At 40.9% G+C, this 21,827-nt stretch overlaps 1 protein-coding gene and 2 long non-coding RNA genes across 6 annotated transcripts in view; 1 reads left to right on the top strand and 2 right to left on the bottom strand.

Moving 5' to 3' along the window:
- Positions 1-2,108: 2,108 nt before the first annotated feature.
- Positions 2,109-5,228, bottom strand: LOC115257282 (uncharacterized). The gene is made up of 3 exons (XR_003893058.2): positions 3,887-5,228; positions 3,588-3,827; positions 2,109-3,523 (listed from the first exon to the last, which is right to left on the bottom strand). It is a non-coding gene; the product is annotated as an uncharacterized LOC115257282 (long non-coding RNA).
- A 520-nt stretch (positions 5,229-5,748) lies between these two features.
- Positions 5,749-10,078, top strand: LOC134287696 (uncharacterized). Its single transcript, XR_009997459.1, has 2 exons — positions 5,749-9,588; positions 9,649-10,078. It is a non-coding gene; the product is annotated as an uncharacterized LOC134287696 (long non-coding RNA).
- A 5,021-nt stretch (positions 10,079-15,099) lies between these two features.
- Positions 15,100-21,827, bottom strand: part of LOC109402379 (uncharacterized) — a 489,342-nt gene continuing 482,614 nt past the window's right edge. For 3 of the 4 annotated variants that reach the window (XM_029856760.2, XM_062847136.1, XM_029856762.2), the window contains one exon: positions 15,100-18,978. In XM_029856760.2, the coding sequence (XP_029712620.2) occupies positions 18,833-18,978 (146 nt within the window). In that variant the 3' untranslated portion in view covers positions 15,100-18,832. Of the gene's footprint in view, positions 18,982-21,827 lie in introns of all 4 variants that reach the window. The other variant, XM_029856761.2, reaches the window with a different exon arrangement.

Genomic DNA, 21,827 nt, shown 5'->3' with positions numbered 1-21,827 from the left:
TCGCTACTGAGCTTGTTTTTTCTTTACACAAGATTTTCAAGCAATTTTGTTCGAGCATGTTCGTCTGTTCTCTGTGCAGATGGGTAGTGTTTATCAACGAAAAAACACTCAAATTTCGCGTTTTCTCAATTCACTGAATTGCCCCTCATTTCGCAATAAAAAAAAGTTTGGCAATTTTTCTTCGGAATCCTAGTCAGACTAGTCAAGGCACTCAGGACACTGCATAGATGACCTGATTGTTGAACAAACATGCGGAAGGGGTTGTTGCTAAAATTTACCACCGTTGTGCAGATTTTTAGAGAGGTCAACACTGAAAAAGTGAGAAAATGTGTGAAAATAAACATAAATAATTTCAATGATATTTTTCTATGAAAATACAATAAATACCCTTTGTTTTGAGGGCTTCACCTTTTATGTTTGTTATTCCATCCCTAAGATATACGTGATTTTGTCATTCCGGATTCTAAATGAACATAGCTTTACAAGAGTTTCTGAAGAAACTCCAGAAGGAAACCCGGAAGAAATTTTAAGAGGAATTACTAAGGGAATCCCTAAGCAGTTCCTGGAGGAAGTACTAAATCAATTCCTAGAAAAGTTCCTTAAAACAATGAGGAATTGCTGGAGGAACCCTAAAAAGAGTTCATGGGAGAATCTTTGGAGGATGTTTAAAATAAGTTGTTTCAGAAAGAATTACAGAAGGAAGTCCCGAGTTAAGTCCTGCAGAAATTCTTGGAGAAATGAAATGGGGGATATCCTAGAAGAATACCCGTAGAGATTAACGGAGGAATCTCTAGAAATACTCCTGGAGGAATCTCTATAAGAATTCCTGTAGGAATTTCTGGAGAAATATCTATACGCATTTCAATTCCCAGAGGATCCCTGGAATAATTCTTAGAGGAATCTCTGAAGAAATTCATCGAGAATTCCCAGTAAAAATTTCTGAAGAAATTGCAGATGGAATCCTTGGAGAAATCCTGAAGGAATACTAATAAGAGTTCGTGGAAGAACGCCTTGGGGAATCCCTGTAGCAGTTCCTGAAGAAACCCCAGGAGAAATCCTGGGGAATTCCTAAATAGTTCCTGGAGGAAGTGTTGGATTATTTTTTGTAGAATTTCTGAAGGAATTCTAAAAAGTGTTCCTGGGGGAACCCATGGAGGATTTTTTCAAATAATTCCTGGAGTTGTTTCTGAAATAAACACAGAAGATATTCCCGCTCGAATTCTTGGAGGAATGCTTGAAGGGAAATCTGGACGAATCCCGGTAGCAATCCCATGATGAATTCCTTAGGAAATCCCAGGAAAGCTTTCTTAACAAATTCCTGGAAGAATTTCTGTAGGAAAAAAAAATGAAGGCATCCATGTCTGCAATATTTTTTGGACGAATTATTGTTGGAATTTTTGGATGGAGAATGTTCTGTACAAAGATTTAAGGAACTCCTGGAAATTTCTGGAGGAATTATCGAAAAAAGCACTGGAACAATCACTGAAGGATCTTCTAAAGATATCCCAGGGGAAAATTCCCGGAGGAATGCCTGGTGAAACCCATACAGGAATTCTTGGAAAACTCTCTGGAGCAATCCATGCTAGAATCACTGAAGGAAGCTATGGAAAATTCCTGAAGGAATTCATAAAGCATTTCTTGGAACAAACCCTAAAAACTATCTGAAGATATCTGCAAGATATATTGCAGAGGATTTTCTGAAAGAATTCTTTGGAGAAGTTCTTGAATAAATGCCTAAAGGAATTTCTGGAGATGTCCTTGAAAGAATTTGTAAAGAAATCCCAGGTATTATTCTATTAGCATGACGTATGTTTGTATTGAATACAAGTGAAATATGAACTTGGCGAAATTTCCTGTTATTCCCAAGAAAATAAGGTTTGGTAATTGTGGATAAAAACCTAAATTATTAGTAGAGTCTAGAGAATATTTTTTTTTTAAATATTTTTTCCTGGAACTCTTGAATTTTTGATAATCTTTGAGTCAGCTTGAATTAAAAAAAATGTGGCGGCCAGGGGGGGGGGGGGAACGGCCCCCCTTGCCCCCCTCTGGATACGCCCTTGAATTAGCGCATCTAAAAATATGCTTTCGGGGTAATGGCGCTCGGGGTAACGTCCTATTTGGGATAATGGCTTTCGGAATAGTGGGGCAGATTCATACCAGCGATATTCGTTCTCCACATTTTATTACCTCTATTATTTCCATCGTCATCAAAAATCGGTACTGTTGTTTGCATTTCAGGAACAGGTAAGAATAACGTGTCTGATTTCGTGGCAGCATTTATCTCTCGAACAGGGCAGGTATGGATCCTCTGTAATCTTGTGTGACTATCAATCAGTTATTTCTCCTTCCATGCTGAAATAGCGATAAAGCTAAAGTCTATAATGGATGCTGGACGGTATAGTGATGAAACCGGGCAGGATGATTTCCAGTACCACATCACACAGCTCGGTGCAAACAACGTACAGGATGATCTTCATAAAAGTAAACTCATTGATTCGCACTTATTGACCATTTTGTGCACTTCCCACCACTACCTACTGGAGCAAAGACAGAGTTCATATTTAGCGCTTGTCTAAACAAAGCGAAAGACAAACATGTTAAGATGTTATTAACTTATTTTTTTCTATTTTAGTAAATTAGATTTAGCGATGACAACAGACGATACCGAATTGAAAGGTTATCAAATGGTGGCTGTAAACTTGTAAGTACATTAGACGTTAGATAACTGCAGCATGTTTACGTTTCACTTATTGAATGCAATTCGATAACTGCAATAACTGACAGATGTCAAAGAACTGCCAGTTGTTTCAGAATGCACCCAATGTGCATTCGAAAAGCATTGCATTCCTGTTGACGTTTTATTTCGACGGATAGCGGTACGATAACTGCACTTTTAGTTAAAAAGCATTGCAGTTAAAGGGTTTGCACTGAGGGTTACATCTACAGTAGTTCATTTTTATTGTTATTTACTAACAGCGAAGAAAAAATAATATTCCATTATGAAAGATAACAATCATGAAATGTTTTACACGTTCACCGTTGGCTCGTGATTTGAAAAATACAAAAGAGAGAAATGTATGCGTAAGAAAAATTAAGAATAGCCTCGCGTAGGTAGTTTAAAAATAAACTTCACAAACCCATTATATTCCTATTAGTTTCAGTCAAACGTGATAATGTTTCCCTTTTTATTGCGCATTGCGCAGATCTTAAGCGCGCTCATAAGTATACGGAATTGTGAATAAAAGTGCGGAAATGTGTCGGTTAGATCTGGTGTTTTCATCGCACTTTTTTCTGGGGAGCGTTCCAGTTAACAATGAAATTTATAATTTTTCAAAGATCATGTAAACTTAACTCAAGATATGAGAGGGTGAAAAGGAGAATGCGATGAAATGTCATCCTAAGTAACATAACTAGCTAAATAACAGTTTCTTAAGCTAAAGTTTGCTTAAGAGTGGGTTGTTCCACTCTTGCATAGCCAAAATGTTTGTTGGTAATGTTCATAGCACGTGCTGAATTTTGTGTCCTGCAAATATTGAATAAAATAGGAGTTATGTCTAGTATTGTCTCTTCCCTGTTGTCCAGCATACTTATAGTTCGGTAGATGGTGACCCAGGTGCGATTTCAGGTACTGTTTCGTCGGAGGAACAGAGATCGATCGGATGATCGTACGTCTTATCACAGGAACGGTAGCTTAATGTGAATGGAGGGAAATTAGAGCGAGCCCTGAGATAGGCTCTGGCTTCCAGCGGGAAGTGTCGCAGAGCTTAAACCACCGACGAACTTAAACCTCACATCAATAGCAGCTTCTCCTCCAAGCAGCTTTAATACTGCAAATTTATTTATTAAATTATTATTACAATATTTCATATTACGTATTGCATCTTACAATGTTGTATTTGCTCTCGGGACAGACGTATCTCCTAACCGGAGTGCAGTTCCTCTCTTGCTTACGAAGCAAACGACGCTGTTTGTTCACTCAAACTACTAAACTAGACTTTATATTTATATTCGGTGTGTACAGGTCAGTGGTTGAATCGAAACTGTTGCTTTTTGCGCTCACAATCTCCTTTTATAAATAATAAGTAAGGTAAACAGCAGGATTGACAATATTTTTATTGTCAATAATTCTCGACAATTTTTGCATTATTTGAGTCGTCACGCATACCAAGAATAGACATATTATCAAACTTGAATTAATCTAAAATTTTCCTTCGCAGAGTTTCAGTTTATGGTCTAACCTTTCAGAAAAGCCTTGGTTCAAAACATAATATCGATGAAAAATTAAACAAATCATATTTGAAGATTTAGCACTAATTCGCAGTGATTTAGAATATCATTTCAATAATTATGTTTGCTTGGTCCAAGTCTCGTAGCCTTAGAATTACAGTAGTCGTTTGCTCGGTGCAAACGCTTTAACTGCAATGCTTTTTAACTGCAAGTCCGCTAAGTGCAAAAATTTTGCAGTTATCGCACCGCTATCCGTCAAACTGAAATGTCAACAGCGATGCTTTGTTTATGGTATGCACTTTTGTTGCAATGCGAAGTTTTTCGAATGCACATTGGTTGCATTCTGCAGCAACTGACAGTTACGTGACACCTGTCAATGTCAAAGAGCTGTCAGTTGCTGTAATATTTGTGGATCATAAAATGCTTTGTGATGAAAAAAAAAAATTGACTTCGCCGCAATTTTTAACCTACGGCACAAATTGAGTGTTTATATTTACGAAAAGTGAGTGACAAATAAAACAAAGGTATTATTGAACATCAAAAGCCCCTCCCAGAGCGAATTTCTGGCTACGCCACTGTCTGCCAATGACCATTTTATATGTGTGTATATCGTGTGGCAGGTACGAAGATACTCTATGCCCAAGGAAGTCAAGGAAATTTCCTTTCCTTCTAAACCATGGGGGGAAAATCTGCTCAACAGACACCCGAACAGGAAGGTCCGGGTAGTGTGGGGTTATAAGGCAGTCTTCTACAACAAAAGTAAAAGCCAGGACTACTCTCTCCTCAAACAACTAAACCACATTCCCATGGTCGCAAAACCTTTCATCTCTCCGGAACCACCAAGAAGGCACTGCTTCAGAGAGGGGCTAGTGTACATCGCACCCTCAAGGTTAGCTGCGTAGCCTGCAGCAACGAACATCGATTATTCGCTTTGGAGAGTCCATTATTATAGCATGCTGGCGCTTAAGCAGTTTCCCGAGTGGTCCTCACCACTTCCTTTGTCCTCGGAAGGCGGGCAGGGTCAACCCCAAGCCCGCGCCAAACTGTTTTGAAGACATCAAGAACGGATGCCTACGTGCAACCAGATCTGACCTGTCCATAAGGTAGGGTATCACTACCCTTCAGGCCCTATCAGCTGCACCAGAATGTTCCTGACAACAGGGTCTCCGCCTGCCGCGGCCTTTACCGGGGACCCCTTTACAACCGCGGGTTCGGATCCAACCTAGTAGACCGACGCCACGGCAGCAACGCTACCAGGATGTTCTCTCCGCGACCACTTAATCGCTGTAGGGGTTGATCTCGACCGCAGGGCACCGGTATGACCTACGAAGCTATCTCCGAAACCCCTAGACCACCTTTCGCGTCTGAACTAGCCATTCTCCGAGTCCACGTACCACCTCCTCTGTATGCTCCACAAGACGATGTGGGTGATAGCCATTGAAACGGCACTCCAGCCAAAGGCATCCCTACACTTCCTCTGGACAAGATTGTCCGGAGTCGTGCCCTTCCCGCATGTGGCAAGGCAAGCATGCGGTCACGCATTGTGCGAAAACGCGGGCACACGAACAAAACGTGTTCCGCCGTTTCCTCTGAACCATTGCACACTGGGCATTCGGGAGAATCCGCATGCCCGAAACGGTGTAGATACTGTCGGAAGCAACCATGACCTGTAAGGACCTGTGTCAGGTGGAATGTGACTTCCCCATGGCGCCTATTAATCCAACTATCTACCCTCGGTATCAACCTATAGGTCCACCTTCCTTTGGTGGAACTGTCCCACGCGCGCTGCCATTTGACCATAGAGGCCATCCTGACAGTCCTGCGTATGCCTCTTGCGCCGCGCATTTCAATGTACTCCATGTCCTCACTGATAAGGATGCCGATAGGCACCATAACGCAGAAAGCGTCGTGTGACACGGTACGGTACGCGCCCGCAACCCTCAGGCACATAAGCCTGTAAGTACTTTCCAGCTTCCATCGGTAGCATTCAGTACTTAGCGCAGTGCCCCACGCCGGGCCGCCATACCTAAGCATGGACGTAGCAACACTAGCCACACAGACAAACAGACGTAACACTCTTCAAAACGGCTTGGCACTTGCATTTAACGATCAATTCAAATTTCATTTGATTTGCGTGATCCTTCCCCCAGAGGTGCTAGTGTTCGATCGCTTTGACGTTTGCCAGTGTATACGTTGCTGAATGATGCAAACGAAAATTACAGGCGATTTGTGTAATAGTGTGCGTGTTAGCACAGAGAACAGACGTCCAAGCCCATGTAGTGCTATTGTGTAAAGCAATGCAACGGTTGTTTTGAAATAACTGGGAATGTGGCCATTACGCGGCGCTGTCAAATTTCGAATCGGGGTACAAATTTGCCGTTGTTTTACTTTTTGGCGCTAGTGTCACCAAGTGTGCACCCTAGTATAGTTCCACCAAGAGAATGTGTGGTTTTACTTGGAAAACAATAATTGAATTCTTGTTTAACTTGTTTCTTATTGAAAATAATTAAACTAACTATCAATGGGTTGCTCAAATTTTGTTGCTGGATTAGTGAAATAATCATAAACATCTTGTTATTTAAGCAAATAAAGCTCAGAATCTGAGTAGGAAAATTTAATGGTGCGCTAGTGAAATATTCCTTCAGAAAGCGCCATCATGGTGTCGAAACAAATTTTTGAGTGGGAAAGTCACCGTCGATGTCGCTACTGAACTTGTTTTTTCTTTACACAGGATTTTCAAGCAATTTTGTTCGAGCATGTTCGTCTGTTCTCTGTGGTGTTAGACAAACGTCAAACTGAAATCCATCATGGCCGACAGTGTCTCGCGCGGTTCTATCAACAGGTGGCAGTGTGCTCATAAAAAAGACACCAGGCAAAAGTTTTTAATGAATATCCTCTAAGAGTTACGTCTGTTTGTCTGTGCTAGCCAGAAGCTTGCGCTTACTGGCGTACACCGCAGAGCTATTGGACATCATCCGGGACAGTGCCGCAATAGCTGTGGAGGCTCTTTTACAGGCATAATCGACGTGGCTACCGAAGGTAAGCTTATCATCGATCATCACGCCCAAGTGTTTGACGGAGTGACAGGATAGTGCACTCGTCTACACTGATCACCGCCTGCTACTCCGACTTCCGGTTGTTAACAACCGTCACCTCTGTCTTGTGGTGAGCCAGCTCCAGTTTCCTGGACCGCATCCACGCCTCCACAACCTTGATCGAGTGGTCAGTAGTCAACTTCACCTCCTCGATCGTTTCACCGTAGACTTCGAGCGTTATGTCGTCGGCAAAACCGACAATCTCCACTCCCACTGGGTACTCGAACCTCAACACCTCGTCGTACATGATATTCCATAACACCGGACCCAGGATGGAACCTTGCGGGACTCCTGAGGTTATGTGGAAGCACTTCCGACCCACCTCCGTGTCGTAGACTGGTACACGATTCTGAAAGTAACTTCCGAGAATCTTGTACAGGTACTCCGGTATCCCCAGACGCAAGAGCGCATCGGCAATAGCAGCCCAGCTGGCGCTATTAAATGCATTCCTTACATCCAGAGTCACTACACTGAAATAAATTTTGTTGTGGAAACTACCGATTCCATAGTAAAATTAATAACCGTACCTATGATTCTCAACCGACAACAAAATCTGTTAAGGTAACTGAAATATGCTTGAAATTACAATGCATTGTAGTAAACTCAACTAAAAGGGTAGTCGCCTCAATAACAAAACATTGTGATTTTTCCTGGACAAGCATTTTACAACACAGTATGCTTAAAAATACAATGCTCAGTTGTTAAATTAAGATTATTTTTGGTAATGTTAACTGCACTGCTAGTTAAGTTGACAGTATTTTAGTGGAATTAACTGGAAATTCCTGTCGGTTGAGAATCATAGGTACGGTTAGTAATTTTACTATGAAATCGGTAGTTTCCACAACAAAATTAATTTCAGTGTACCGCGCAGAAGCGAATTCCCCTCCTCTTAGGCTCGAGTGCTTTCTCGGCGGTTTTTGTAACCGACAAGATAGCGTCTACGGTGGACCTCCCCTTCCGGAAGCCGTACTGGTTGCTCGAAAGACCATTTTCGCTCTCGGTGAACCTCAACATTCTATTGAGGATGATCTTTTCGTGTCAATCAAGCATGTTGGTCTACATATATGCCGACGGGTCTCCGGGTGGTTTACCCGCCTTTGGCAATAGTAAATATCAGGCTCTGCCTCTTCCAAGCTTCTGGGAAAACTCCCTCGTCCAGGCATTTCTGCATAGCAGACCTGAACATCTCGGGAGCCTCTGCAATAGCTACTTTTAAGGCCAGGTTCGGAACTCCATCCGGACCTGGGGCCTTACCTACGCTAAGGGACTTAGCTATCCCCGCAAGTTCCACATCGGTGCCCCTCTCCTCATCGCCAGCCCCAGCCCCCGGCTGTCCTACGAAAGGAGGCCAAGGACTAGGATCATGACGCGGAAAAAGTCCTCCAATGATCCCCTCCAACATCTCTGGAGATTGCTCTGTAGGAGCCATCACACCCCTCGTCTTGGCCATAACGATCCTGTAGGCGTCACCACACGGGTTCGCGTTGGCACTCTGACAGAGACCCTCAAAGCAAGCCTTTTTGCTTGCTCTTATCTCGGTCTTGAGCGCGGCTTTTGCGGCGGCGAACACCACCCGCCGTTCGTTTCGCTCTTCCTCTGATCGTGCTCGCTGCATCCGCGCCTAGCCCGTAGGCAGGCGCGGCGCAGGTCCGCAATCGCGTCGGTCCACCAGTAAGCTGGTGGCCTCCCATTTCTAGGGTGGACTCGCCTAGGCATGGTCGCATCACACGCACGTGAGAGCACCGCGGCCACGGTTTGAGATATGCTATCATGCCATATGGATATCTATCGATCGGGCTTGTAAGTGTTTGGTTTGTTAATTGGTTGTGTTGAAGGGATTTTGTATTTGTATGTGCGGAAATGTGTTAAGGACAGGTAGATTTTGTGTCGGATATTCAGGTTTTTCCCTAGCTGACCCACCTGGCATACGAGTAGGGCACTAGTAGGCGAAACCACCCTGGCTACCACCACCTACCAGCTTTAGAAACCCACCACCAGAGGTCTTCGAGCGGCCCATTCAGGCGGCCATTAGGAGGGCGAAATAGGGGCCATTGCAACAAACCCGAATGAAAGGGTAATGACCGATGGCTCAGGTCAAGAACCTTGAAGGCCAATACTGAAATTCCACTCGCTCACTTGCCTAAAGACAGTCCCAGAGATTAGTTCGAAGAAAAGTTTACAGCTGTGAGCAAATTTAGTAAGACAGAAGTTATAGTGGAAAGAGTGGAAAGAGAGGAGGAAGAAGTGAGCGGAAAGTGGACATCAGGTAACGGCAATGGACCACTATTTTTTTATTACCGTGGTTTGACCATTCCATTCACATCAGGACCCCGCCGTTTTGGTATAGAAACCACCACATTTCTATTACCGCCCCTACGCTGTCCTAGTGCCCCATTCCGGGTGAATTCCGGCATCGTTGTTGGCCGAAGACCGATCCGCCAATATCGGTAGCCTAGGACGCGTGGGAAGGTCCCAGGAAGCTGCAGTGAGAACCCCTAGAGCCATCGCAGAAGCAGAAAGTGGCCAGACGTGGCGGAAGCCGTGAAGAACCAACGAAGAACATCGGCGGCCGTTACCAGGCTGCGAGGAAGCCTGGTCAGGTGGTTGGTGAGGAGCAGAGGGGCCCCGACGAAGAGAAAAAGGTCAGATTAGCGCATAAGAAAGTGGGAAGAAGTGCAGGATAAGGAGTAGGCCAAACTTGTGTCAGAATAAACAGTTAAGAAAGACAGAATAAAGTGGGAGTTTTTCGAAAAGTGTAGTGCTTGTGGTTTTCCTGGGTCTAGTGCGAAATTTCCCTGTCCCGCGGTAAATTAAGGGTAGGCGTGCCGACCCTGAGGCAGTTGAGTCGGGGAGTCTCTAAGACGCTCCCGATTGGCTGACCCGATACTTACAGGCTCGATGAGTAGAAGTCAGAAATCTACATTCGACGCCATTTTGTAATCCAATATGACGGTTGAGGGTTAGGATAGAGGGTAGGGTAGAGAATTGGGGTAGAGGGCATGGTAGACGGTAGAGTAGAAGGTTTGAGTGGAGGGTATGGTTACTATAGGGGGTTACCATAGAGCTTGGGTAGATAGTAGGGTAGAGAGTAAGAGTAGACGGTAGGATGGATTGTGTAGAATGTAGGGTGAAGAGTAGGGTATAGAGTACGGTAGAAGGTAGGTTAGAGGATAGGATGGACGGTAAGGAAGAGAGTAGGGTTAGGAATAAGAGTTGGGAAGACGGTTAGGATAGAGGGCTGGGAAGATGGTAAACTAAAGAGTAGAGGGTAAGAGTAGAATAGGGTGAAGAAATGAGGTAAGATGAGCAGTGAAGAAAATTGTCGGACAAAAGAGACACAAAACAAGCAACAAAGGAGGCGCGGCGATTACTTCTTATCCCAGGTGGTAGCAGATAATGACATAATCCCGATTTTTTTAGTTGGGACAAAACAGAAGCTGAATTTGTTGCGTACTTTTCAACTCGTGAATAATCGATTATTATTGACCCAAAATCGAATCTGTTTGATGGCAAGCATTCAGCAGCGTTGCGGTGTTTACCGACTCGAAGTTCCTTCTCAAAAATCGCAATGCAAGGCTTAAAATCACTAAGCTCGTGGGGTGTACGATCTTTGTCCTATTCTGTTCAAGTTAGGACAAACCTATGTCGCATTGGGTAGATTGTCGCAACAAATGCAGGTTGCGACATTGTCATTATTATTGCGCGATGGAAGATGAGATTTTTCCGAGATACCTTCAGGAATTCTTTCCGGAATTTCTTTAAGTATTCCCTTGGGCATTGCTCTCGAAAATCTTTCCCGGATTCTTCCAGATGCTCCTTTCGGAATTCCTGTAGCTGTAGCGATTGCTCTTAAGATTTCTTTAGGGATTTTTGTTTCAGAAAATCCTTAAAGGATTAATAATATTTTTATTAGCTTTAGCTTTAGCCTCTTAATTTTTAGTTTTTGGCTGGTTCACCTCGGCTAAAAGGATTGTTTTATGTATTCTATTCGGCAACCCTGCTCTGATCCCTTAAGGGATTCCACCCGAAAAGATATATAGATAACTAGCTGTCCCGGCAAACTTTGTCTTGCCAAGCTTGTGGTGGTTTGACAGCTTTTGAGCTTATTTAAGCACCGCACTCTAGATTGGTTTCATTCCGATCGTGTTGATTTTCTTTCCGGCTCTTGAAAAAGCAGCCCTTTATCAATTGTCTTACTTTTTAAGTTGATTTTTGTAACTTTTTGTACATATAAACACAGCCACAATGAATACGAATCTAACCATGCAAGGGTCATCCCGATCGGTTCAGCCGTTCGTGAGTTTTGTTGCCTCAAAGGAAACTCAAACTCATTTTTATATATATAGATAGATAGATAATATAGATAATATAGATTTCTGCCGAGATTTCTTCAGGCAATCCTGGACATTTTAGATATTCGTGTCGGAACTTCTAGTGAATCCTTCAAGAGTTCTTCCCGAGTTTGTTTTTTTTTTTGATTTCTTTGGTGATTCCTTCTCAGATTTCTTCTATGATTCTATCAGGGATTCCTGCTCAGCTTTCAGCCGGCATTCATGTCATGGTTTCTCTAACTAAGGTATCCGATATTCGCAACGCGATTCTTTCAGGAATTACTTCAGGGATTTCTGCCGGGATTGCTTTAGAAAATCTTGAAAGGATTATTTCATGAATTCGTCGGCATTGCTTCGCTGCCGTAATTCTGCAAAGTGACGTAAGCGCCATTCCAACTTTCGTCGTCTGTCGGTATATAACTGGTGAAATAATAACATTGATTCCTGCAGGGATTACTTCACGGATTCCTACTGGTATTATCTATAACATTTCTGCCAAGATACTTTCAGAGAATTTAATGGGCGTTCGCTCTCTTTCTTTTTTTGTAATCATGACAGCAGAAGGTTGCATCAAAAACAAGGTGGTTTGCGCAAAAGTGACAGCAAGTAAACTCAATTGGCGAGGTACGTCTAAAAAAACATTTGAAATAGGGTGTCGAGTCTCGACCTTCGAATCCAGTGGCCAAAGAAACTCACAATATTGTAAATTTTACAAAGAACAAGTGGCTTATACACTAGACGTTCTCTCGGTGCAAACGCTTTAATTGCAATTCCTTTTAACTGCAAGTTCGCTAAGTGCAACAATATTGCAGTTATAGCGCCGCTACCCGTCAAAATAAAATGCCAACAGCGATGCGATGTTTTTCAAATGCACATTGGCTACATTTTGCAGCAACTGACAAGTTATTTGACGTCTGTCAGTTGTTGCAGTTATCGAATTTCATTCGGTAAGTGAAACGTAAACATGTTGCACTTATCGAACATCTACTGTAATATAAATATTTAGATTAATAAGAAAAATATTGATGATTTTAGCTAAGTTTCCTGTTGCCAAGTAGGCCGCTCAAGTAAAATTCCACCGTTTTCCGCAAGTAATTTTGACAACTGATCCAGTATGGAGAGAGTAATTTTGAAGCGGAATCGTTACTTGACCATTACTTCTCCTATCTTTTTGTACAGTACCTACGAAGTGGAAACTAGCCATTAAATTAATCTAGTTCTATGTTTTTTTATAAATACCTAAGCAAAAGAAATCCTAATACTTATCGACTGTAAGCTAAGAATAGAAATACACTAGAACTCCTATGGCGCTGTAGACTACACCGTGAATATCATTGGCATTTTTCGAAGGTAGTCCGTGACATTTACCTTAAATATTCGAAAAATAGCGGTTTTTCCGTGACTTTCTTGCAGAACTGGTCTAGCCGCACAAGTTTTTCATATACCGTATTACCCCGCTAATACGACACCGACTGTTGTCGAATAACCGGGGTAAACTTTTAATTCGACAAACTAGTCACCCTACACCATCATGCTTATTAAAATTTGGCAACTCTATTTTTGTTTTTGTTTTGATTTCCGGGTTTGTTATGAAACATAATTTCAACAGATATTGCGGTGGTGCGAATAAAATGCTCGTTCTTTCTACGATTGTTGCCATCCTCAGTTCATTCCGGTTTGTCTTCAGGCGATTTTGGTGTCGAATAGCACCAACTCAGAACTTCCGAAATTAGCGGCTGCAAGAGGAGCTGCTGCGGGTGCGAGTATAAGCGCAACATCAAACTGTTTTGCATTTACAGTGTACATCTCTGTGACATTTGAACACTTTTTAATTCGACATGTGTCGTATAAGCGGGGTACGAATTAAAAAGTGTCGTATTAAAACGTGTCGAATGAACGGGGTAAGACGGTACCACATTCTCAGGTTCAGCTTCTAAAATGAGCTGTAGGCAATTGAATCTAGATATGACGAAATGAATTTTTCAGCGATGGCTGTAGTATTAAGTCTATGGCTGTAGCCACTTTTCCTATTTAATTAAATTGATAACTTTAATTGTGATAATTTATTGTTTTTATGTGTCCAGTAGCCTGGTACACGGTTTATATGGGAAAATATAAAAAATAGAAAAACTCCAACTCCTGTATACTTTTTGAGTTCCATTTTGGTCCCATATCAACTGTGCAAAATTTCAGATCGATCGAAGAAACTATATTTTAGCGCCCGCCATTCTTAGTTTTTCATACGATTTACTACCGTCTTACCCCGTTCATTCGACACGTTTTAATACGACACTTTTTAATTCGTACCCCGCTTATACGACACATGTCGAATTAAAAAGTGTTCAAATGTCACAGAGATGTACACTGTAAATGCAAAACAGTTTGATGTTGCGCTTATACTCGCACCCGCAGCAGCTCCTCTTGCAGCCGCTAATTCCGGAAGTTCTGAGTTGGTGCTATTCGACACAAAAATCGCCTGAAGACAAACCGGAATGAACTGAGGATGGCAACAATCGTAGAAAGAACGAGCATTTTATTCGCACCACCGCAATATCTGTTGAAATTATGTTTCATAACAAACCCGGAAATCAAAACAAAAACAAAAATAGAGTTGCCAAATTTTAATAAGCATGATGGTGTAGGGTCACTAGTTTGTCGAATTAAAAGTTTACCCCGGTTATTCGACAACAGTCGGTGTCGTATTAGCGGGGAAAGTTTACTTCTTCAAAGAAAAATCACTTGAGGTTACCCATTGATCCATAAAAATATATCGTTGAATGATTTCTGTAGATAACTTCTCGAGGAATCAGACCTCCGAAGACCGCAAAGCGAAGCGACATTCGTGGAAAAAGTTTTTAAGCCTTAAACGATCGATAAAATGACGAGATTTTATTATTTATTGTTATTCCTTACATGTTAAACAGCGTTTGCATGCCATTCGGTTATCAGTCAATAACTTTTTCCACATGCCTTAGATCGCTTCGCGGTCTTCAGAAGATTTGTTCCTCGTAAAACTTCCAACAGAAATCATTCATCGATATATTTTTAGGGGTTAAGGGGCAACCTGTGGCGATTTTTCTTTGAAAAAGTGATTTTCCCCATACTAAATCGTATGAAAACTTAAAATGGCTGGCGCTAAAATATAGTTTCTCCGATCGATCTGAAATTTTGCACAGTTGATATGGGGCCAAAATGGCACTCAAAAAGTGTACAGGAGTAAAATGTCTTTTTGTGTCCCACGCTAGTGTCCAGCTTGTTGAGGATATTTTGTTATGGTAAACAACATTTTTTGACATATCTAGTACCGCTACTGACGATGTAAGGACGTGGCAAACTAGATGTCGAACAGTCGCGACATTGGGCTTCTGTGGCTAGTTATTCTAATAAGCTAAGCTAAACTAAATGAAATTGGACACGTTGTTTCGGCATAAATGAAAACCCATTCGTAAGGTTTTTTTTTTGTGTGTTTTAGTTTATGTAAAGTAAATATGTTTTTAATAAAAGTTTTAAGTTCTGTAAAGTGATACATCTTAGCTAGGGTATATATTGTATTCTGTACTTTTTCTTCTTTCTCCTCTCTTGGTTTTAATTCATACTGCTATGAGTAGTAGTAGTAGTTGTTGTTGTTGTTGTGTACAGGTGTGAGTGTGTTTATCTGTGGTATCTTTCTCTTTTCTGATGAGTTGTTCGATTCTTTACCACTACTGTTCCTTCGCTACAATATATAATTGAAGAAGTACTTAAGATTTTTTTGCAGTTATTTTTTCGAATGTTTTTTTTTTCTTTTTTATTTGAGTGTTAGAGTTTTCTTTTTTGTGTGTCAATGTTAATTATTTGTCGTGTACGTGACTGCGTTTCATTGTGTTAGTTATAGAAAATAAACCTCCAGAGAAGAGACTAGGTTTTGTCTCAGTGTTTTATTTTTTTAGCATTTTTCCGTTTTTTCATCTTAATAAATAGAATAAGAGAACAAGAATAGTCTTAAGATTCTTAAATTCACGTTTGTTTTGTAATAATCATAGAAAATAGTTCAATAGCGCGGTTTTTTTCTCCTAGCGTTTTTGTTTGTTTGTAGAAGCGCTAGTTATAGTAGCTAGTAAATAAGAGCTTTTCGCATTCACATTCGTTTTTCGTGTGTTTTTGTTTTGTTTTGATTTTTTTTTATTATTTTGCCTACTTCCATGTTACCGCCTACTATGGTATTTTTCTAAACTCTATTCAATACTTTCAAGTTTTCAATAACGTGAATGTGTGTTCGTGAGCGTGTGAGACTGAGAGTTTCTTCATGTATGTCGGTGTGTTTGTGAGAGTGTCAATCTAAAAATCGATGATTATATGGTTGATTTATTCCATCTAACACTATCACTCTACTTTCTCATGGCCGTCGAAAATTTGCAATTGAGCAAAACGTGTTAACTTTGAAATTCTTCCCCAAATTTCAAAATTCAAACGTTTTCAACTCGTGATTTGGATCTCGGATTTTGTAAGTTATCTGATTATGTCAGTAACTGATGCTACTCTGATTACTCTCGTCGTAAACACGATTCGCGTTTCTTCTCTACAGCTAAAAGGTTATGTCTATTTGATTTTTTTTAATAGTTTTTAAATCTATCGTAATATATCCTCTAGTTACTTCAGTAGTTGGGAAATAAGAACTGTTTTGAGAAGGGAGAATTATTTGTGGTTCAAAAAGGGGGTTTGTCAACATCTAAATGGCGATACAAAAGGTTGCGAACAAGTTCTTTCATTCGTAATCATTGTTTGAGGGTTTGGGTTTTCCAATTTCTCCATCATTTTAAATGTCATATATTTTCGCCCTGCTGTCAGCAAATCTACTCTGTTTTTAATTGTTCCAAGCTTGTTTATATTTGGGTAATGGTTATATCGTTAAATTCTCCATCTAGCAACTAGGTATATCGATTAAAGCATTTTCTTTTCTTTTGGTCGATTAGTTTCAAGTAACGGAACGAAAATCTCATTCACAATGACAGATTACGTGTAACGGATTCAAACTGAAGCTGGGTTAGGGGGAATGCAACACCGCAAAGCTTGTTGAACGCTTGTGCTTAGTTCATCCTTGTGTCAGTAAAAATATGTTTTTTTTCGGTTTAAAGACTATCTTTCCCTTGTTTGGTTTTTAGTCCTATATATCCTAGAGGTGACAGCTGCAATGTGCGCGAATTATAAACAGTGAGAGTGAGTGCAATGCCATCTGGCGAAGTCCAGACCAATCCTGCCAAAGACTGCAAAGTGCGGAATATTTCTCCAAAAATCTTCCCCTATTTTTGCAGATACATTCCAGAGATGGCGCTTCGGCTTCTGCTCGGTCTAGCTTGACATTTCTTTATTTTTGGATGGTTCTCTTGGTGATTTTTTCTTGCTGTGTTTTAGACTAGTGGTAGATTTATTTTTCGACTTATTATCACATGCGCTCCTCACTGCAAATAGAGTTTTTTTAAATTTTTATTTAATTTTTAATTGTAAACAAAAGCCCAGTTAAAGATATTTGCAAATCATAAACATTCTTCAAACTTCAGTTTGTTTTCGTTTATCAAAATCGCTATTCTAGGGGTGTTGAATCGTAAAACTGTAGTGCTTAAATTTTCCTTAAGATCAAATCTACGCGTTTGTTTATTATTTTGATTCTGACACTAAGGTATAAAGCAGTCATATTTTGTTAGTTCATCTTTTTTAGTTTTTCTAAGTTTTATTCTTTTTGTCTCCTACATTGGTATCGCTCAATTGTTGCATGAATTGAAGTTAAATTTTGGTGCTACTTACATCTGTCTTACTTAAAACGTCTTTTGGGCATTTTGCCTGTACCGCCTACTACAATCTCAGGCTACATCTGTCACTTGTATCATCGGTCTATGTTTATTATGTTATTCAAAGTTTTCAAGTCTGCCTAGTGATAAGAAGTCAAAGCTTACTACGGCTGATGCTGCTACAATTACCACGTCTAAATCGAACAAATTTCTTTGTTTTCGTTCCGTCTCACTTCCAGCTACATCCGTCTCAGTTAGATTGTCATTTAATTATGCGCATTTAAACAATTTCCCTCAGTTTGCTACACAAACCATACCCAAAAAAGTAGCGCTGATGATCTCTACGGCGTTTCGAAGGAATAAACGTCTACCCGTGGTTTTTCCCTACGGCTACGGTCACATCGATTATGGAAAATGCAATAATAATTCATCTTGATGTTCTAGTACTTCCCATCATAAGATGGCGCTACGATTTTATTGACTCTCTCTGGTAAACTGACAGCTACTGAAAATTCCCCTCCATATTCAAATACTCAAAGGTTTCAACTCATAATAATTCATGGTTTCCATATGCTTTTGCTACTGTCATAACTAGATACTTCTACATTTTAGCTCTACTACCTCGCTCTAGTACTACCACTCCTTCGTTCGCTCATGCATTCGAACTGGAATTGATGTGTGTGTGTGAAAACACTTTTTTTTTTGCGCGTTGCTACGGGATATGGCGATGATTCTTCGCGTCCGTCGGCGCCTACTTCGGCAACGGCATTGACGTTCGATCCGCCATTTTGAACGAATCGAAACCAATGCCGCTTACCCTACCTATTGTTTCTTACTTTGATTCAGGTAGTAAACGTAAGGGAAAGCTTTTTTTTCTGAACGACGACAAAGCTATGTTGTATGCGTATGGCTTTTGGAAGATGCCTTTTCTATTCATCATTTTGGAATGTTCACGCTCTCTTCTAACAGAAGAAGCAGCTAAAGGCTAGCGAATGTTCTACACTATGCGGATTTTCATAGTTTCTACGATCAGAGATAATTGCTTTTGCGGTTGTTCCTTCCGGTTTCCGAGTTTGTTGAGAGTAAGCAACGGTTATTTTTTCTGTTCTCCTAAAGTTCTCGTGAATTGAGTTTTATTCTATAGAAAAGATCACTTTAGTTTGCCTTGCCGCTTCCAATCGAAGGACAAGGTCTTGCCTAGAAGTAGTTTTGTCTAAAAAATCCATTTTACTGCTATGAAACTCATTTTACTGCAGTTCCCGTACTCCTCTCGTCTATCGGCAATACACATATATAGAATCTTTGTATTTGTTTCGTTTGCGTGTGTATGTGTGTCTATTTTTCGGTTAAATGGTCCCTGACAATGGCCGTCCGTCGCATAGGTGTTTATAAGGTTATGTAATGAAGCTCACGCTTAGGATCGAACTTCGGAGATCTCGACGGTGACGCTTTCGTTCTGATGGTGATGGGCCGTTCCGTTGTCCTTGGCGTGCTGGGATCGATTCGAGCGGGTCGAGGTGGCCGATGCGTTGCTACTGCCACGGGAGCCCCGGCGGGAACCTGCTTCCGAGGGATGAGACAGAATTGGAGAAACTGCGGTTAGCATTGTATGGAAGCGTTCTACATGAGAATACTACAGCAAACAACAGGAAAATGGGAAAACGTGTCACTATTGCTACTGGAACAGAGGTGGTTGTTTTACTAAGTGTTTCGAATAGAAACAACCATTCTAACATATAACATTTCAAATGTAAATGGATTTAGATTTACTGATCTCGACGTCAATTTCAGTTCATTATAGAGAAGATGTTCGATTAATGCAAATATAGTACTCGTTCAATAACTGCAACATGTTTATATTTCTATTACCGAATGGAATTCGATAACTGCGGTAACTGACAGACGTCAAAGAACTGTCAGTTGCCACAAAATGCAGCTAATGCGCATCGCACTGCAACAAAAGTGCATCGCTGTTGACATTTTATTTGACGGATACCGGTATAAGTTGTTGGCTTTCAGTATAAAAAAGCATCGTACAGTAGACGTTCGATAAGTGCAACGTGTTTACGTTTCACTTACAGAATGAAATTCGATAACTGCAACAACTGACAGACGTCACATTACTGTCAATTGCTGCAGAATGCAACGTTTGCTCGGTGGAAATGCTTCAACTGTAATGTTTTTTAACTGAAAGTCCTCTAAATTCAACAATTTTGCAATTATCACCCTCTAGGGAAGATTCAAAAATTACGTCCATCGTTTTTCGGGATTTCTAGACCCCCCCCTCTCCCCTCTGTCGCGCAATTCCCCTATACCCAATACACGTACTGTCACACTTTTCTAGACCCCCCCTCCCCCAAATGTTGGACGTAATTTTTGAACGTTCCCCTATCCGTCAAAATGAAACGTTAACAGCGATGCGAAGCTTTTCCCATGTACTTATGTTGCAGTGCGATGTTTTCCGAATGCACATTGGTTGCATTCTGCAGCAACTAACAACTCTTCGACGTTTGTTAGTCGTTGCAGTTTTAGAATTTCATTCGCATGTTGCAGTTATCGAACGTCTATTGCATAAAGCAAAGTTACCAATGCAAGGCTTTCGTTTGAAGTGAATGCACTTGACTTGGTTCATATAAGAACGATCCCTTGAATGGATTTCCCTTAGTTCAAATCACCCTTATCCCATGGATCATTTTTATACGAGCAAAAGTCAAGTGCTGTGGGAAAGTTATTTGCTATTTCGAGTATGTATGTGACTATAATGATAATGCTTACAAGAAGGTTTTGCTGTCGTAGATTAGGCCGATGCAAAAAGATGTAAATACATTAAACGTATTATCGGTAGTTATGGTCCAATTTTTTTTCTCCGTGAAAATTTTCAGTGACAGAAAAATGAATGAGTAAGTGAGAAAATTCATTCACCAAAATGATTTTTTTTGTGATTCCTCAGTGTATATTTTTTAAAAATTCACATTGATTGCACTCATAGACAATTTAAAATTTTAAACTCATTAAGCTGGTGTGTAAGTACAGTATTTAGACATTCGATAACTGGTAAATGTTTACGTTTCACTTAACAAATGAAATTCAATAACTGCAGCAATTGACAGCCGTCACCGAACTGTCAATTGCTGCAGAAAGCAGCCACTGTGCTTTGTGCATTGGAAAAACATCGCACTGCTACCACAAAGCATGCGAAAACATCGCCTAAATGTTGACATTTCATTTTGACGGATCGGATAACGGTGCGATAACTGCAAATTGTTTGCACTTGGTATGTATGTATCTGTATTAACGAGATTTTTAGCCCTAGGCTAGTTCATCTCGGGACCCACGCTTTACTTCCCTTCCGAAGGAAGAACCCACATTTTGTGAGTTTGTCGGGAGTGGGATTCGATCCCAGGTCCTCGGCGTTATAGTCAAGTGTTCTAACCATCACACCAGGTCCGCTCCACCTTGGTGGACTTGCAGTTAAAAAGCATTGCATTTGTGGAGCGGACCTGGTGTGATGGTTAGAACAGTTGACTATCACGCCGAGGACCTGGGATCGAATCCCACTCCCGACAAAACTCGCAAAATGTGAGTTCTTCCTTCGGAAGGGAAGTAAAGCGTGGGTCCCGAGATGAACTAGCCTAGGGCTAAAAATCTCGTTAATACAGATAAAAAAAAAAAAGCATTGCATTTGAAGAGTTTGCACCGAGCGGACGTCTACTGTAGTCAGAATCTGAGAAACCTAACAGAAAGTTGAAATCCACCCCATTCACAAGAAAGGCGACCATTTGGAATGTGCTAACTTTAAAGCGATCAGCATTTTGAATGCCGCCTATAAAGCACTGTCCATAGTCTGTCACCTAAAACGAATGAGTTCATGGGAATTTTTTAAGCCGACTTTGATGGCCGGTCGACAACAGACCAGATCAGTGATCCAAAATGTACAGTTAAAAACTGTAGTTTGTATGATAATCGTGGGTGTATGATCTGGATTATCATGCAATAAAAACATTCACGCATGACATGATGAAACATTCATGGGTGACTGTGACATTTTTTAAATCACGACAAAAATGTAGTGGACTGGCACATTGAGTGATCTAATGAAATCCCAGTGGTTCCGAAAACTGCGAACGGGACATGCGTATAATTTAGGGACCGGAAGTGTGAAGAAGCGGAGACAAAGATTTCCGGATTGTGCGTTCCGACGTTCATAAGTCATAACCACCAATGGAGCAGTGGAACAATAGTCAGTGTCTCCCAACTGAATTGTTAAGGCCCATACCTATGAATAAAAAAAACTCATACCATATGGATATTTTCGGACCTGGCTCATTGAGTTGATGTTGGAACTCGATATCCTAGATCATTTTGGAATTAAAAATGGCGCTTGGGCATTCGAGGACAACATAGAGGCG

Source organism: Aedes albopictus, chromosome 1 (genome assembly GCF_035046485.1).
Source record: "Aedes albopictus strain Foshan chromosome 1, AalbF5, whole genome shotgun sequence".
Classification (NCBI taxonomy): Eukaryota; Metazoa; Arthropoda; class Insecta; order Diptera; family Culicidae; genus Aedes; species Aedes albopictus.
This window is presented reverse-complemented; position numbering and strand designations above follow the sequence as displayed.